Here is a 19,355-nt window from a genome sequence, read left to right as displayed (position 1 = left end):
CTCACTAAAGATTCTTCTAAACGAAGGTAAACAATGTACTTTGCAAATGCTTAACGCAAATCACACAAGAGCGACAACGTTTACACGTTTTTTTTTACGCAAAAATCTCTACAAATATGGTGCATTTTAATAAAAAAACAAGACATAAATTCGAGTAATATATATATATATATATGGACCCAAAAAACAAATTATTTATTCATATAATCGATAAGAGATGGCGCTAACAACAGTAAAGAGTCTACATTCGCCTGTGTTAGGAGATAGAACACAGATTTTTTTATTCATAAATTTAATTAAATGAATATAAAAGATTTAAAAATGGCTTCCTCGGGGCTTTAAAATGTCTGTCCAACGTCAAAAGAATTCCTTTTTATTTTCTTTTTCTTTTTAATCTAAATATTATCGCAAAGAGGATGGATGTATGAAGGTCAGATTCACTTACTTCAACCACTTAAATTCTCTTTGATAAAACTTCTTTTATTACTGATTAAATTACCGTGTTTTCAAGTTGTTTACATCGAAAAATAAACATTTGATAAACTTTAACTTTTTTTATATTTGTAAATTAAATTTTATTATTATTATTATTTTATTTTTTAACAGAAGAATAAATCACCCCATTTACATGTAGAAGGGTGGTAATTCCTCTATTAATTACATATAAATATTTAAAATTTATTTTTATACGAAGTTCTGAATGATTAAATCTATTAATTACTCTCCTTTTAAAAAAAAAAAAAAAATATGTATATAACAGGGTGGTCCAAAAGTCAGTTTACTATGCGAATTCGCGTGATAGATTTAATTTTTGTGTATTAAATAAATGGAGAATTGCGTTTTTCATTCTTGCAAACTTTACGCTAGACAGAAATTTATTCCTCGTTGTGGTTAACTGATTTTCGGGCCACCCCTGTATGTGTGTGTGTGTGTTGTGTGTGTAATTTAATATAGTTTATATTACAAGAATATCTTTTTTCTGGACAACTTTATTAGGGATTGTAAATAAAAGAAGCATTTAAATAAAGCAAAGGGTTAAGCTATAAGATGGTCAACTGACTTTTGGGCCACCCTGTAAAAGTATATAACCTTAAACGAATACATTTTGACAAATTTAAGCTATTTTATCCACGTAAAATTTAACAAGAATTTCAAATTATGAATTTCTATCGCGATCTTTCGGATACAAAACGTCAATATGTAATCATCATCATCAGGATCTTGAATTGCTACTTTAAATTATCATCTTGAGATTCCAAATTCTCAAATGTAAATAATTAATGAGAAATCTTCATCTCCTAAACCTTAAATTATGTATTTTATCATCATCTTTTGGAATATGAAACTACAACACAAAAGCTAGAAATCGTCATCATCATCATCCGAACCTATTACCAAACCTTTATTAATAATCATCATTAGCTGAAGCAGTTAATTGTAATTAACTACATAGATGATGGCGGAAAGATGATGATGAAGATACAAATAAAAGATACGAAGATGATGATGAAGACGACAAATTTCCATCATCCAATCCTTGAACATTAATGAATTTTACACTACATAGATGATAACATACGACATGATGATGATGAAGAAATAAGATACGAAGATGATGATAATGAAGACGACAAATTCCCATCATCCAATTCTTGAACATCAATGAATTTTACACTACATAGATGATACATAACATACGAGATGATGATGAAGAAATAAGATACGAAGATGATGATGATGATGATGAAGACGACAAATTCCCATCATCCAATTCTTGAAAATCAATGAATTTTACAACACGAAAACTAGAAAACTTTATTATCCGAATATTCGTTAACACGAAACACTAAGCGACGATCTTCATCATCCTCGTGATCATCTTATCGACAAGAAACTGGGATCCGAGCAATCGATTCCACAGAGCAATCCCAAATATTGTACCAAAAGCTTTTGTATCACGAAAGGGTCTCATTTATCAACAGCAAACGAAAAAAAAAAGAGTCATTAAAGGTGTAGACAACAAACAAAGAAAACAAAGGAATATCAAATCTCTCCCTTTTTTTAGGGGAAATTATACAAGTATAAACTCTGCTCCTCTTCACCATTACAAAACAAACAAAGTCTGACATGGAGGAATTTCAATAAAGTGCGTAAGTGATGGGTGGTATTTTGAAAACAGTAATGAAGCTCTGCAATACCTCAAGCTATTGCTTGAATAAACTAGGGAATGTTATACAAATTCGTAGGGGAAGGTTTATTGCTTCCAGCTATTTCTACAACTCGAAATGAAATTTTGGCAACTCCACTATATTAATAATACACTAGAACTATTGTAATGCTTAAAACTTTTGGCATTTTTTCACCTATTTTTAGCATCCCGGTGTTCTTTTCTTTCCTTATTTATCGAGTGATAAACTAAATGGGATGCAATATATATATATATAGGCCTATATATTATTGCTTGATAGCTGGATATCGCTAAAATTCTGTAGAAATTTAGCAGATTTTCGGTTATTTTCAACATTTTTATATCCCGAATTTTAACTATTATTATTTTATTTTATAACAATTAAATTACCGCTTAAATAAACACTAAAACCTTACAAAATTCTAAAAATTGCGGCTTGGTTAATGCTTAAAATACTCTTTAAAAGCCTACAAAAGCCTGAAAGGAAGGGCAAACCGGACAGACAAACAGACAGACGAAAGACAGGGGTTAGAAATCTGAAAATTGCATGAGAAATTATAGTAATTTGTTAAGGGATATCGACGAATTTTACGTATATTTTACTGATTTTAAGCTATTTATATCTTCTTTTTATATCTTTAAAGATAAGTTTTAAGATATAAATTTGGCTTCCAGAAGATGTTGCAGCACCATCTTCCTTTGTTAATTCGATCCATCTGGTAGATAAACTTAAACGAATAACATTTACTTTAATAAAATTTAACGTTATAAACGAGTAAAATAGTTTATAAACAGTAAAAAATTATAATAAATCAATTTATTAAGTGGAACAATTTCTCTTTAGAAGTGATCCAAATTGTATTTTGATATACCGTGGAGTGGGAATAAATTTTAGGAATTATCACGGTTTTTAGCACATTTAGGCCTACTAATTCTAACTTTTTCCTTTAAAAATAACTATATTTTAAAGATTTAATTCAGTTTTAACCTTATTATTGCATATAACAAGAGCTATCATAGTTCATAAAAAATATGATTAATTTATGCACATTTTATAGATTTATATGCCATAATTCGAATTAATTTTTAAAAATCATCGAAAAAATAAAAGATTTAATGCTTAAAATTCAAATTAAATTTTAAAAAATAAGGTTAAAACATCGATATTACCCTTATCATTTCACAGTAAATTGAGTTAGGGAAGATCGGGGCAAGATCGGCATGTTAAGCTTTACTTACATTTTGTGTAATAAATACTGCTGTAAACTGAAAAAAAAGCTTTGCATATTGTCTATTGGAATGTTACCTTACTATAGAACTGGTTAAAATCAGTTTGGAAATAAAAATAATTAAAATAATTACAACTTTACAAGAAGAGAGAAATTGACGAAGTTGCCCCGGGTATAGGGGCAAGATCGGCAACTTCTCTCTTTTTGTAAAGTTGTAATTATTTTAATTATTTTTATTAAAGTTGCCCCTGGTATAGGGGCAACAGTAATGGGGCAAGATAGACACGTATATAAAATTATGTTATTAACAATGTATAAGTTGGAATTCACTATTAAAACAAAGAAATACAAATCCAACACCCATTTCATATTATTACAACGAAATGCAAGTTCAAAGACATATATACATGAATAACAAATGCAAACATGTTTTCATTTATCATCTGTTTGATTTTTATCCTTTGCTTCTAATGTGGCTTTATGTTGCCGATCTTACCCCGCTAGTCATGATTTCGAAACATTAAGTACAACCCTGAGAACAGAATGCCAAGCCACGATCTGGCCACGTGAATAAGTTGAAGTTACATCCTTCTAACAGGAAAAGTAACTTTCGTTATCATGGAATTATAACAAAACCTGCCAATTCAATATAAATGGAAAAAAAAATATTATATGGAATTGAACGAAAATGAAAATTTGCTTGATAATTCAACTACGCTTGTTGGAGAACAATAAAAACACTACACTCAACAAGCCACCAAAAAAACTCAACTGCCTAACCTATAACCAAAGTCTCCTTTTAATTTGTTTTTAAAAAAAAGCGCTTGACAAACTTGCCCCGCATGCCGAAGTTGCCCCGATCTCCCCTATATTATGCCTATCAAGACACCCGTATAATCAGTATAAAATCTATTTACACACCAGAAAATTAAAGAATTTATACTTTAATTTATTAATTTACATAATATTCTATACGATAATTAGCTTTATATTTGTAATTAATTGTTAAAAGCCATTGAATCATTAGTGGGTAATTTCTGCAGAAGCGATTGTTGAAGAGTAAACGGGACCCCACCTAAAGTAAAAGTTAACGTCTGGAGTCCAATTAACTAAATTTAGTTTCCCTCGTTGTCCTTCTATATTTACTTAGAATACAATATAAAGATTGTAAAGAGCCGCTTCGTTTCCTACAAGTGCCGACAGTACAAGATTAGTTATACTAAGAAGTGTTTGTGAAAGCTACTGTACAAGTGAAACCTTAAGTAAATAATAACGTCATTGACTTATGTTTTTATAAGATAAACTAATTCGTTTTTATCTTCTTCTAATCTTTCTCTAATTTCTTACTAAATAAATGTATTATTTACTCTCAAAACAAGCTTAATTCCCCTTTAGAATGGGTATAAAATCTATGCCTGAAAGAAACGGATAATGCTAAATATCTTTATGAAATTTATCTTTAAATGTATTTAAAGGGTTTAAACTTTATAATTCTGTTATAAAATTGATCAATTTTGGGGTTTTTAAAACTCTAAACGGAGACTACTTTTACGAATGTTTTCTTAAGCATTCTATTTGTAAATTTGTGATTTTATTGTAAAATTTTATGCTTAAATATGTTTAGAATAAAAGGACTCCTTTTATTCTAAACACATTTAAGCATAAAGGACAACGTTAATTTTTAAGTAAAACCTGTGAATTTTAGCCTGTGTTTTTCCGTTATCGAATTCTATCTCTTCGCTCTCTCTTCCCATCAGAGCCTGTCAATCTTCCTCCAACAAAGCCTGTCTATCTTCTAATGGAGCCGGTTTCTCCTCCTCCGACAGAGCCTGTCTCTCCCTCCCCATTAGAGCCTGTCAATCTTCCTCCAATAGAGCCTGTCTATCTTTTAATAGAGCCTGTTTCTCCTCCTCCGACAGAGCCTATCTATCGCGTAATAAAGTCTGTTTCTCCTCCTCCGACAGAGCCTGTCTCTCTCTCCCCATTAGAGCCTGTCAATCCTCCTCCAACAAAGCCTGTCTATCTCCTAATAGAGCCTGTTTCTCTTCCTCCGACAGAGACTGTCTCTCTCTTCCTATCAGAGCCTGTCTCTCTCTCTCCCCATTAGAGCCTGTCAATCTTCCTCCAACAAAGTCTATCTATCTTCTAATAGAGCCTGTTTCTCCTCCTCCGACAGAGCCTACCTATCGCCTAATAAAGCCTGTTTCTCCTCCTCCGACAGAGCTTGTCTTTCCCTCCCCATTAGAGCCTGTCAATCCTCCTCCAACAGAACCTGTCTATCTTCTTCCAATAGCGCATGTTTCTCCTCATCCATCAGAGCCTGTCTATCTTCTTCCAATAGAGCTGTTTCGCCTCCACCGACAGAGCCTGTCTCTTCCTCCCATCAGAGGGAGGAAGAGACAGGCTGCATTTCCTTCCCTATTAAAGCCCATCTTTCCAGAAAAATGTTATAATTTTACATTAAAAATTTGTTTAAATGTATTCAAAACAAAAGATCTTCGGAAGGTCTAAACTTAATAATTCTGATATAAAATTAATAAATTGTGGGACTTTTAAATTCTAAAGATACCATTTTTTTAATATCTTTCCTCAAATGTTTCATTGTGAGTTATAATTTTGTTAATTATAAAACTAATCCGAGTGGCAAGCAGTCTAGATACATACTTCATTGTATAATTTGTTACGTTACTAATGAATTATAGAGGAATAAGAGAAAGTAACCCATCCAAAAGTTCCCAACTGGAAATAATTATCTTCAAGCTGCTTAGGCAATTATGATTTATGCGGATATACAGTAATTATCATTATACTAAGCATTACTCACTATCAGCATTACTCCCAATTATAAAAGTATCGACTCTTTAATTAGTGGGTAACCCATCCCTGGATTCAAGATGGCTTTGTCTAGCAGAAATTAAAAATTGAACTTTTTTATTATACTCGATTTATTGTGGGTTAAACTGGTCTTTTAACTGTTTAAAACGATCATTTTCGCTATAATGGGGTCTAGAAGAGTCGTAGATCTATGTAGATCCATAAATAATAGAGCTTAGTTTCATTATTTTATATTAAAAGTTATAAATTTTAAATTTTACATGAAATAAAATTGTTCTTAAACAATGGAAAACGATTAATTAGAGTTTTTATATAAAAATATACATTCTTCCCTGAAATTTTAGGGAAATTTCGATTATTTTCTACTTTGTTTTATTATCGAAATCTCTTTAAATTTTAACAAGTAAACAAATACTTAAGGAAATTCCCTAAAATAAGAAATTTCAGAGAAATTTCTGGGAATTTTCAAGGAAATTTTAGGGAATTTTAGGAAAATTTCCCTGAAATTTCTTATTTTAGGGAATTTTATTAAGTATTCTTTCAAATTAAATTTGGTCCTAAATTTCCGTATTCCAGAAAATAAAGAATTTAGGAATTTTCCCTAAAATAAGAAATTTTGGGGTAAATTTCCGATATTTCCCGCATCATTTTAGTAGTAAAATCCCTTTAAAGTTCAAGAAATGAGCGAATTAATCCTCTTACTACGCTTCACGAAAATCACGACTTCTTGCAACATTCTTTGCAAATATAAAGCAATTTAATTAATTTGAGGAGGAGGAGAAGAAGCAATGCAGCTCATGGAAGAGGATTTATTATTCATTTATAAATGGATATTTCACGAAAAAAATAAAATAAAAATATAAGATATTGACAGAAGGAGGGGCTCATAAATTCGAAGAGTATGCAGACTTTATCAATGATGATCTTCATAACCAGATCTATATAACTCAACCTACATTCAACAGAATGACGTTATCATAAACCAGTCCTGCATCCTCCCAGCTTGGAGAATGACGTCATGTTCCATCAAATTCGGTCTATGATCGAGCGACTTGGATAGGAGCTCTCCTCTTTCCTCATCTCTTCATTATATCCAATGACATAATTAATGAGAGGAATTCCTCTCGAGTTTCATGTTTTGCCCTTCAAAAACTAGTGTTTTATACACCCGAATAAGTTTCTTATATAATTTTAGAGCCATTTAATTTATATTCTTTTGAGGGGTAAGAATTGATGAAGAAAAGAGAGCAGTACACTAATACTATGGTTTAGTGAGCGATTGGGAGAGGTATCCACTGCCTCTAAGCTGTTTTAGAGGATTTTTTTCCTAGTTATTACCCTAAAAATATTATTTTACGTCATCGGAGTTGTATTTTAAGAAAATTCGTTCCAATTTATAACTACAATTTAACGTTTAACAAACACTAAAACAGCTTTCATCCTCTTGCTCTTCCAAGATGGATGCCGAAATTAGTGAGATTATCCTCTGTTTACACGCTGTTTTAGGGGATTTTTTTCTAGTTATCCACTAAAAAATAATTTTATACATCATCAAAATTGTATTTTTAGGAAATTTGTTCTATTTATAACTACAGTTTAATGTTTAATAAACACTAAAACAACTTTCATCCCCTGCTCTTTCAAGATGAATGCCGAAAATTAATTAAAGTAAAACACGAAAATTAATCGATAGAAGCGTATTTTATTTAAAAAATTATAGTAAAAAAACTGTATTAAAAGTTGAAATTCCTCCCCTTTTTTTTTGTGTGTGTGTGTGTGTATGTGTTTATTGTGAAACGGGATCAGTAACTGCTTCTGGAGTTAGAGTCTACTAATTCTGTCTCACTTATCACTCTTCTTGACGTGTAAAGGAGTGGATTGTCATTCGAAACACGTCTCCTTTCCTTTACTTTATCCATATAAACAACGCGTGAAGCATTCCTTAACCTCTAGCCCTATTTACGCGGTTCACTCGCGTCAATTTTATTTTTATGTACCCCTTTTGAAAGGTGATGAACTTTAGATACATCTCACCACCTGTTTGAATGCTTCGACTGTGAACGGAAAAATAATGAGTTAATTCTTATTTTTTTTTTTTTCATTCTCTTCACGTCATGCCATTCTGTAGTAAATTTTATTACTTTTTTTTTAAAAAATAAAACACAATTAAAATATTTATTTATTTTTTTATCGTGCAGCAATCGCTCCTACTGGCATAAGGAGTCGTGGGATTTAAAAAAAAAATGGATTTTATGTTTTAAATTGCAGAAAATTTAATGAATTTAACTCAAATTTTTCTACAATTAATGCCTAAATTCCTATACAGTCGACCCCCTATAACACTGTTGATTTTTCCGTTTTATATGAATTCCATGTTGTACGAGTCACTTAGATTTTACAAATACGTGTGCCAGGCTGTGAACGGCTCACGTATTTGTAAAATCTAAGTGACTCGTACAACATGGAATTCATATAAAACGGAAAAATCAACAGTGTTATAGGGGGGTCGACTTGTATTTATGTATAAAGATAATGAGGAGAAGGCGTGTTTGAGTGTATGCAAATAGGAAAAGTTGCAAAATTTCACATTATGAGCCTTAAAAACTAAAAAAAATTCCCTATTTATATGGGGTTAGAGTTCTTAATAATCTTCATTAACGTAAAAAGTAAAGAAAAAAAGAAAAATAATAATAGTAACCACCCGGAAGGATATAAATAATAGGAGATAAATATAAACACGAAGGAGATAGAAGGCAAAACACTTTGTCACGATACCAAAGAATACAATTCTCCTCACGTTTATTTCACGATGCCGCCAGGCACAATTCTAGCATCGTCTCTATACATCTTGTTTCACAATGTTTCCCCCCCTCTTCTTTCGGGGTTGATGGGGAAGGTCAGTGGCGCATTGGCCTCCATGCTATTTCTTACTTTTCCTTACAAGGCTTTTAATTACAGCACGAACAAAGTAGGCCTCCTGGGTGTGATTGCTACTGGAGGCCTCATAACTTGGCTTTTTGGTGGTCAAAAATCTGTTACGGCGATTAACTTTTGTGTATAGAAGCCGACCTGCATCGTTATTTAGATTGAAGATTGATTATTGTTTATCGAGGCCTCCTTCTATACCCTTATACGGTTCTCGTGATCAATATTTTAAGAATTTATTGTGTAGGATGCCAGTAACTAGTTTGTTACTTTAATATTTTAGATGTGTATCTGATGTATTTAGAGTTTTATTTTTTTTGGGGGGTGTTATTTCTTAAAGAGGAGTGGGTTATTTCTGGCTCTGAAATGGCACACGTGTGTGTTTAGAAGTGGGAGTAATTTTTACAGGTGTTATTTGCTGAATTAATGTTAATTTTTGGGTAATTTCGAAGCTTATTTTTGAAGAAAAGATACAAAAATGTATAAATTTATTGATATTTCTGCGTGTTTTGCAAGCAAAGTGGGGTCTTTCTGGATCCATGATGGTTCGAATCTGTTCGGAAATGGATACAATTACACGTGTTGGCTCCATAAAGAAGTGAAATTAATGCTTATTCTGGATAATTTTTTACAGAAGAAATAAAAAATTCATACATTTATTTGTAAAAATCTTAAGCAAAGAGGGGTCTTTCAACATCCTCAAATGAAACAGACGTGTTTAGAAAGGGGCAAAATATAGGCGTTAATTATGTCGAAACAACTAAACTAAAGTCAATTTCTGGGTAATTTTAAAGATATTTTTGAAGAAAAGATGGGAAATTTACAAAAAATGAACCGGAGATATTTATCTAAAAAGTTCTGTTACCTCGCATTTTACTTCACCCCCCCTCAAATTCACGCAGCACTCAACATCATTAAAAGTGATACAAATGCCTCATAAATCTCTAAGGCTCTGAAAAAGCATAAATATCAAAACACAAGACAGGAGAAAAATGAAGAATAAAAATACGTTCAGGTATTAGAAGAAACTTATAATACACTGTAGAGAATACGAAGACGGTGATGGATGCTCCTTTAATTTTCCTTTAGTTCTGGCAAATAGGACAGATATACCCAAGTTGGCAAAACGACAAGACCATACATCTCCTATGCTAGCGAGTTAATGACACGTCCCAGCATGGGATGCACCGGGGGTGGTCGTTTTTTGAAACAAAAAACTCCCGGACACACCGTAGTATTTTGTGTCCTCTGGAGCCAGGCGTATTTCAATCGGGTGACGTCCCCTCCGCCTTTACCTTCTGGCCAAAGGGCATTAATTGAGAAAATGTCAAAAAACGCACTAGTTTCAATTATGGCTTCAGGGGTGTGGTTCCATAGATTTACAAGTGGTATTTAAGGTAAAAATTTGGATAGTGTACTTTAGTTTCTGCTACGATGCACCCTCCAAAAAATTGATGGTTTTGGAGACGTTTTGTGTATAAAATTCCACGTAAATTTGGAAATTTTTCAAAAATTTTTAAGTATATTTTAATATATTTATCCATCCATGATGAATTTTTCACCTATTCACTGTTAAATCTCCATATTTTATATAGGAATCACAGGGGTGTGCTCTCGACGAATAGGGATTTTAAACTCTTCACTTCTTTGCAAAATTTGATTATAAATATAACCATGAATTTCCCTAATTTATTCCCTAAATATAGTTGAAAAGTAAAAAGGTTTTCTGAAGACACACAGACACTGTCTTTAATTCTTCTAACCTTAGTTTTGTTCCTTGTTCATGTAGAATAAAAGACTTATTCTAAAGCAAAACTAAATAAATTTTCTCATTACTCGACGTAATTTTCATGCAAATTGTTACGACTCAACTCCTGAATAAGCACATAAAGTTAAGGTAAAGTTACAGAAAGGAATTAGATCGAAGTCAAGTGATTGGGGGGCCACCCACAACCCGAGACGATAGATGACTGATTTATTGTGAAGATTCTAACGACTCCCGTAGGATTAAATTTTAAGGAGAAGTTAAGTGTGGTAACTATAAATTTCGGTTGATGCCAAGTCACGAGGCCAAAGCATTAAATCAAAAGAGGGCCCAAAAAACATTACTCTTTATCGGACGTGTATCTTCTACAGTTTGTTTGTTAATTGGTTGTGAACAAAATATAAACTTTGGCATAATGGAAATTTCTCTACCAAATTTTATTTTCTTAATCCTAGAATGGAATTTTTTCTTATAGATTTATAGTTTTATCTTGTGGATTAAGGGATTTTTTATTGCCAGAATTTAAGTAAAGAAACACGAAGATGAAGGCTATCCACTTTCAAATCTAATTTATGGTAAAGAGATGCAAATTTAACTCTCTTTGAATACATTTTTATATATGATTTCGTACTTAGTTATTACTAGAAGACGTGTTACACTACAGAATTATTTACTGTTTCTTTTAAAAATTCTCTTGATCAGAATGAAAGCTGTGGCACAATATAACTAAATTTTAGCCACTATTATACAAATTACTCACCATTAACGGGAGGGGGTAACATCTATTATGTCTATACAGAGGTTAGGAGGGGGGGTTATATCTATACGGATGTTAGGAGGGAGAAGTTATATCTATACGGAGGTTAAAAGGGGGAGGTTATAATCTATAAATATTCGTGAAAGCTTAACAAAACTAAGAGCAAGTTTATTGGGTTTTATCCGTAAAACAAACAAATTAAAATTTATGAATCTCGTAGGAAAAGCAGTAAAAAATCAGGAAGGGATGAAGAGGAGAGAAAGAAAATAAAAAAAAAAAATAAAATGTAAACTAGTAAAAGTCAAGAAGGATAATCATCGTCACCATCGCATCATCCCAAGTGCCTATTACTGATGTAAGAGCAAAGTAGTCGGGATTTGATCCCATTTATTATTCTCATGGTGTTGTTTTACGGATCCATACCTATACTTAGAAAGTACAGGAGTCAATTCAGTGGGTGTGGAACTCTACTACGTATTTATCTTGTACACATCCTTCCGTGTATGCGTGTATGTGTACTTACATACACTAAGTTACTTAACAATCATCTTTATAGAGACATCAAGGGGGATGATGCACATGCAAGTATTTGTATATACAACATTCTTAATCACGATACGCATCTTTCTAAGTCTGTTTCTCCTGTTGATTTAGGTTTGGCCCACACTTAATAACAGGTTACGACTCTATTCTTAGGCGCCACAAAAGACTATATTTTTCCTTCGGCTTTTCTTCTCCGACTATCACTGAACATTAATAATAACTCCAGGTCATTAAGTAAGACGTTAAGTTCGTCCCTGCTAGCTTGAGGGAAGTAAATGAAGTTGCCTAACCCATAAGAATTTGTGCGCCCAGTACCCAGACGGGACTTCTAGTGATTATTGCTCTGTTTCCTCGACATTTCTGCTTAAATTTCTTTTAAAATATCCGTAGTAGCTTTCATTCTTTCACCCAGCGCGAGTCTACAATCTTCTCTGTCCGTCACAGTATTTTTCGGTAATTTCTTATCTAAAATACTGTTTTTAATACAGTTTTACTACATTTATGTACGTATAATTGTCTTTATGTTGTATTTTAGTTGTGGTAATTTAATTAAACTTGATTTTAAAGAGAGCGATGCGACGCGCCGTTGCGTCGCGTAGCTCTTTATGTTAAAAGTTCGTACGTATTTTTAGAAATGATACATACGATTTTACGAAATTAATGAGCGAATCGTTTTATGGCTTAATACTTTTGCATAAATTTCAAATTTTTATTATTCTAAATAAAATATAACAAATTTTAAATCGACAGAATTACAATAACTGTAACGTCGCGCCGCATCGCATACGCGGCGCGCTCTTCCCGACAAAAACACGAGGCGTGACAGATAAAACTACGTCATAAAATAATAAAAACAATTTAAATTTAATTCATAGACACTGAAAAAGTCATTTAGAACGATAAAAATCCCGAAAAAAAAGAAGAAAGACAAGAAGACAACCGTGTCCATAAACCTACTGTAACACTTTAAAAAAACGTATTAAACCAAGCGAGAAAAGTACGAAACGTGTTAAATTTCTTCAAAGTAATTAAAAATAAGAATAAAGAATAATTTTAAACACAAATTTCATAGTTGGAATAAAAAATAAGAGAGGAAAAAAGGCCCCTTTTTTTTCCCTTTCTTGCATAAAATTTTCCCTTTAGTAAATATAGCTAATTTCATTCTCCGTTGTTAAACATAAAAAGAAGTCATTACGAGGACCTACTCTTGTTATTAAATTTTTGCTGAAGACGTTTCGAATGTGGTGCATCAACAATCATTGTAGTAATTGCTAGAGACCTTCCGTCTGCACGTGAAGAGGCGTGCCGTATCATTATCTTGTCGACGTGAACTCTTACCCCCGAACTGCGTGCATTATCGTGCCATCTTTTTCTTTGAACACACAGAAATTTTTTCTTTCTTCCATCTTCGTGACGTCTGATTCTTCTTCTCCATCCTTAAAACAAATGAAGGATTTTGATAATTAAGTAAATTATCGTCTCAATTCTTTGCACCGTGTCCAAATTATTTAAATAAGCGTAAACGTGTATTCGACTCGAGGGGGTCCTCTCTACGTTTCTACGTATTGAAATTCACGTAAAAAAAATCGTAATTATGTAACTGAATCGATTATATCTACGATATTCCTCGCGTGTTTAAGAGTCTTGAAGAATTTCCTCAGCATCCATGGAGAAGAATAGAAATCGTCTTCATTGTTTTGACTTGTGGAAATTTAAGTTTTTTTTTTTACTGTTTTCCCAGCTTCTAAATTATCTTAGATGAAATATTATCTTTTCAAATCACTTAAAATGCATATTTTCATATTAATTTTAGTTGCGAGAAGAGAGGAGGAAACCTTTATGATGCGGATTTGTTGGTGAAGAATGCCTTTGATCCGTGTTATGTAGAACTTAAAAATCAATTTATTTATAGTGTCTGATTGATAATTTTGTCGTTTTTTAAAGTATTTTTTAAGTTAAAACGTTTATTTTCCACTTTACACAATGTTTTTCTGAAAATTTTTCACTTCGAAATATTAGACATCGAAGAGTTTCCTCTTCTTGTTCAACTAGATGCGAAGATACTTCACTAAAATTACGCTAAAATTTCTCTTTAATGCTGTAAATATGTAAGTGTTTATTGCTTTATTTACTTTTAAAAACTTAAAATGTGATATTTCAACTCGATTTTTTTATACGATGGACTTCTTAATTCCTTAGAAGATCAAAAGAAACCGCAGAGGTATGCGTGGATAATTTATCATATTAGCTGTACATTTATATCAATTGTAAAATAAGGAAAATATAGTTAATCATTCGGAGCTTATCCTTGAAAAATATGTATTTAGCCCTTCCTATAGGTGCGGCTGTCAAGGATATCAAACAGAAGAAGGTCAGAGAAGGAACTCGAGGAACAGATGTGCGTGTCTCCCACCAAGTTGGAAAAAGAATAAAACTATTCTTGAATTTCAGCATAAAAAAACGGCAGTGATTCTTAATTTTACTTGTAAATTTTAAAATATTCTCAAGAAAAGTATTTGAAATTAAATAAAAATTCGATTTTATTTTGGATTCTTTTAGATTAGAATATACAGACACACACACACAGGAATGCCTAAGGCCTATATCTCATGTTTAAGATCAAATTATATATAAAAAATGTATAAAATTTCATGAAATTTATTTCATATTCTAACAATTAGAAAGAATTTCGTGAAATTTAAGAGAAATTTCCGTTAAACTTTTACTAGAAAACTAGGAATTTTTATCGAATTTGTCTTTTATTGATTTCTCTTTACGAGGATTTATATATGTTTTAATGACTTTTTTATTAATTTAAAATTAAAATATATAATTTTATAAATTATTCGTGGTTTATTTCTTACTAAAAGTGAAAAATATACGTCATAAATCAATAATAACAGTACGTAATAAGAAATGTAGCACAGTTACAACAAAGGTGAATCAATGATTTACTCAACACCTCTTAGGAAAATTATATGAAATAATTATAAATATATATTCAATAAGACATTGTATAAGATGAAGCTTTATAAGAGAATCAATAAGTGAAATCTGAATGCCTACATATATCGAAAAATCGTCCGAAGTAATAGAAATTTCAATAATAAAGTTTAAAATAATTAAATTTATAATAAAATTCCGCATTTCCTACGAAAATAAATTAGATTTAATTATAAATTTATCCCAAAAATTTATTCAATTCAGCGGTGCCTTTAAAACAAGTCTTTATCATCATCAGGAAGATGCTTAAATTCTCAAAAGTGTTTGCTATACAGAAGGATGAAGATGAATAAGTAATTAACTAGTCATCCACCTTCTTCACCCTCCACCTTAGTAACCAGTTTATTTTCTTCACCTTTCAACCTAATTACTAGTTAACTACTTACACACCTCCTTCATCCTTTAACCTAGTAACTAGTTAACTACTTACACACCTTCTTCATCATTTAACCTAGTTTCTAGTTAACTATTTACACACCTCCTTCATCCTTTAACCTAGTTACTAGTTAACTACTTACACATCATCTTCATCCTTTAACCTAGTTTCTAGTTAACTACTTACACACCTTCTTCATCCTTTAACCTAGTAACTAGTTAACTACTTACACACACATTAACAATTGTTAAGCATAGGCTATAAATTATTCCAGGATTCATCCCTGCCATTAAATTACAACAAAATCCTCATAAAACTTTAAGCGGGGAATTTATTGAACGTATCAAAAAATATCCATTCACCTAAAGAATTATTTTCATTATAATCCATTTAGAGCATTCCTATCATAAAATAAGAGGAGTGTATCATTATCAGGAAGCGTACAGTCGAGCAAATATTCTTCTAAATCTCGCGTGTGACATAGCAAAGTTTCCTACCTCCAGCCTTAAGTTTCGATGTAGGTACGCTACATTAGTCTCTTCCGGCTAGTGACTACACCCGTTAGCCTATCCAGAAGTAAGTGGAAGACGGCGATAATGGTGACATATGGGAGAAGGTGATATTTGTTGAGGCACTAAGCCGACACTTGTGTAGGTAAACAAGATTAGGATGCTGGTGCTAGATTATCCTACCAGCCAGTTATTACATGGGACAGCTAGTGGTCAGTTCCCTTGGGTCAGACTTAACTTTCCAACAAATTGACGTTTGACTTTATCGTCTTATCTTCCCTGCATTTTTATAAATGCACTTTTTATTTCTATAAAAATTCTATAAAAAAAATTATTTCTAACTCGAATTTTACTAAAGTTTGACTTAAGTCTAAACACTGTCTTCCAGAGGTAAATTCTCACTTAATTCGTTGTTTAATGATGAGTTGTTAAGCTTAAAGTAACCTCTTTCTCTTAACAATTCGTCTAATTTTAATCCTATAAAAATCCTCTATAATATTATACAGATTCTTATAATTAGTTTATGAGAACCTTATATAAAATCACCTATAAAATGTATAAAATTAAGTTAAAGTCTGGTTAAGATTCTGTATAAATTTCCTGTCAAAATCCTCCACAAAGTTTAGAAAAAATCCTATAAATAGATTAATAAATACTCATTTAAATCCTATACAAAATTATTTAATAAATACAGAGAAAATAAACCATAAATTGTGTTTAAAATCTTACAAAGATCCACAAAACAGAGTAAAATTTTCAGCCTTAATTACAAGAATAAAAGCTTGTAATATAATAAAATACATAAGAATTACATAGAAAAAATTCATCTACTAGTAACAGTGGAATTTCAGGATGCAAGATTGAAAATAATATATATATAAGTATAGGTATAAACGAAGAGGAATGTAAGTAGAAGAAGTGTAATAGAGCCCAGTAGACTATTGATCAGGAAGAGCAGGACGTATGTGGCTGACAGCTCTGATAATAACCGTGAGCAGAGCAGAGATCCACTCAACACTTGGGATATTAGAGAAATAGCAAATGAACTGTTTTTGACATTTTCTCATCATCTTTCTCTACATTTAAATGCAAAAGTGCAATCTCTCTAACTCTTAAGTGCCATCGTTTATACACAATCTACTTCAACAATCCCTTATACTATTTATAAGTTAAAATTTACTATACTAAACACCTCTATCTTTTATACTTTATCAATTAAATTAATTATTATTCTAGAATATGTTACTATACAAGGCATCATATAACAGTTAAGGGAATAATATTTATCTAAGATCAAGCAACAAGTCAGTTAGTATTATAACAGCATTAAATTAATGATGTTATAAATTAATAGGATACTTTAATTATATCAAACGTAGTATACAATTAATTTCCCTATGAGAAATAGCTTAACTATATTATTATTTCTCTAGTAACACAAGCGTAATGGTGTGTTGCTATAGTAATTTATTTAAAGCGTACTCGATTTAATCCTATACTATATTGTAATTATTGTTTAATAATTAATAAATTTTACAGAAAATTTCGATCATTTTAATTAGAATATTCGTTAAAATCTCTAATTAAACCGCTCGAGATTTGTTATAATCTCACAAAATGAATGAAAAGAAAAAAAAATAATTAAGGTTTAATCCGTCTACACCTTAAAAAATACATAAAATTTTAATTTTTTGGCATTTTAAAGGTGATTTAATTGAGAATTTAAGCAATGCTTAGCGTGCTCTTCTATATCAGGTGCTATAGAGAAGCACTGTTAAGTTTCTCTATAGTACAAGAATTAATTAATTAATTAATTAATTAATAATTTGTAAACAATTATTCATAATAATACAAGCATTTTCCTTTAATTTCTTTTTAATTTTAAATATTTTAAACGTTTTAAAGGAAGTTTAACGTAGAATTTAAGTAAAAGGTCTTGACAACCTTCTGTGTATAACTTAATAATCTACGTAGTAAATTCACATCTGAGATGATTTTTATAAATAAAACAGATTAAATTAGCATTAAAACCAATAAAAATAATAATTTTTTTAATATTTTTTAAGTGAAAATTACTCACAAAGTTTGTATATTGTGAAGGGATGAGAAAGTTCCATTAGCTAACGATTGGATGTTGTTATCGTAGAGAGATCTGTAATGTATTTTATTTACATTATTTAAAAAGTACATATTAATTAATTTTAATAATATAAATAAGTATATAAATTGTATTTTTTTAACGTAAAAATACCTCCTCCCATTGTCTGAAGAAGCCACAAGTTTACAGCGTGTAAACTCCCTCGATAGTGTTGTTAAATATATTAAAATATATGCTCTAATTATTAATAAATGTATATAAAATATTTTATAAACATAATTACTTCGTTATAACGAAGAATTATTAAGGTAAATAACCATTAACGAGTGTTGGAGTTAACTAGAAAACGCCCTTATTTCGACTTAACGACAGAAGAAAGGGGCGTTATTTAAGAATTTTAATTAATAGAAATAGTGAATTACACATGCTTTAAATGCATCTATACTATTCCCTAAACGGTATTAACAGTTATAAGCATTGATGCAGTATCATTTGTATCATTAACAGTAATAATAAACAGGCAAAACTATTCATTCCCAAGCAATAACTGTTAAAGATGATGGTTAGGGTATTCCCAAAGAGATAATGCATTCGAAACGGTTGAACACGTCTATAAACGGTATGTACCATTTGAGTCTGTTGTATTTGATAATTATGACAGAGTTATAACGTCATAAGAGACGTGACTACTTACTATAAAATTTTGGGAAGGCAGCTGTCGTTTGTTTGCTAACATCTGCCTTTCTAACTGACGGAGGCCACTAACGGAAAATCTGTTTTGATAAGTCGACATCTGTCCCTCTTTATGCCCCCTTTTTACAGAAAACAATGCGACCAAACACAGGGAAAAAAATGGAGGAAAAGGGCACTCAAAGACGTTTCCTCCCCAGCATCATTTATATATTATATAGGCCTATATATATATAAAAATCATGGAGATAAATAAGTTAAAGTTAATTAAGTAGTGGGGAAAAAAACGAGCGGTTAGAGGGGCATTATATCTCACGAGATTCAATTCCTAAACTCAAACCTGCACAGTAATATTAAACCCAATGTGTAACTGTAAATATGCACATCTGGGATGACTTTTCAAATTGTCGACTTGTGCAGGGATGTGCTGTGGAGAG

General features: G+C 31.3%; 1 protein-coding gene across 1 annotated transcript in view; it reads right to left on the bottom strand.

Annotated features, from left to right (window-relative positions):
• LOC111639771 (slit homolog 2 protein-like) overlaps positions 1 to 19,355 on the bottom strand; it is a 136,323-nt gene that overhangs the window by 15,759 nt on the left and 101,209 nt on the right. Inside the window, exon 14 of the mRNA XM_023385712.1 lies at positions 18,211 to 18,282. Coding sequence (XP_023241480.1) covers positions 18,211 to 18,282 — 72 coding nt within the window. The remainder of the gene's footprint in view (positions 1 to 18,210; positions 18,283 to 19,355) is intronic.

This window comes from Centruroides sculpturatus, unplaced genomic scaffold (genome assembly GCF_000671375.1).
Source record: "Centruroides sculpturatus isolate CEXI.00-Female unplaced genomic scaffold, Cexi_2.0 scaffold212, whole genome shotgun sequence".
In the NCBI taxonomy this organism is placed as follows: Eukaryota; Metazoa; Arthropoda; class Arachnida; order Scorpiones; family Buthidae; genus Centruroides; species Centruroides sculpturatus.
The sequence above is the reverse complement of the archived record's forward strand: the minus strand, read 5'-3'. Positions and strand labels throughout refer to the sequence as shown.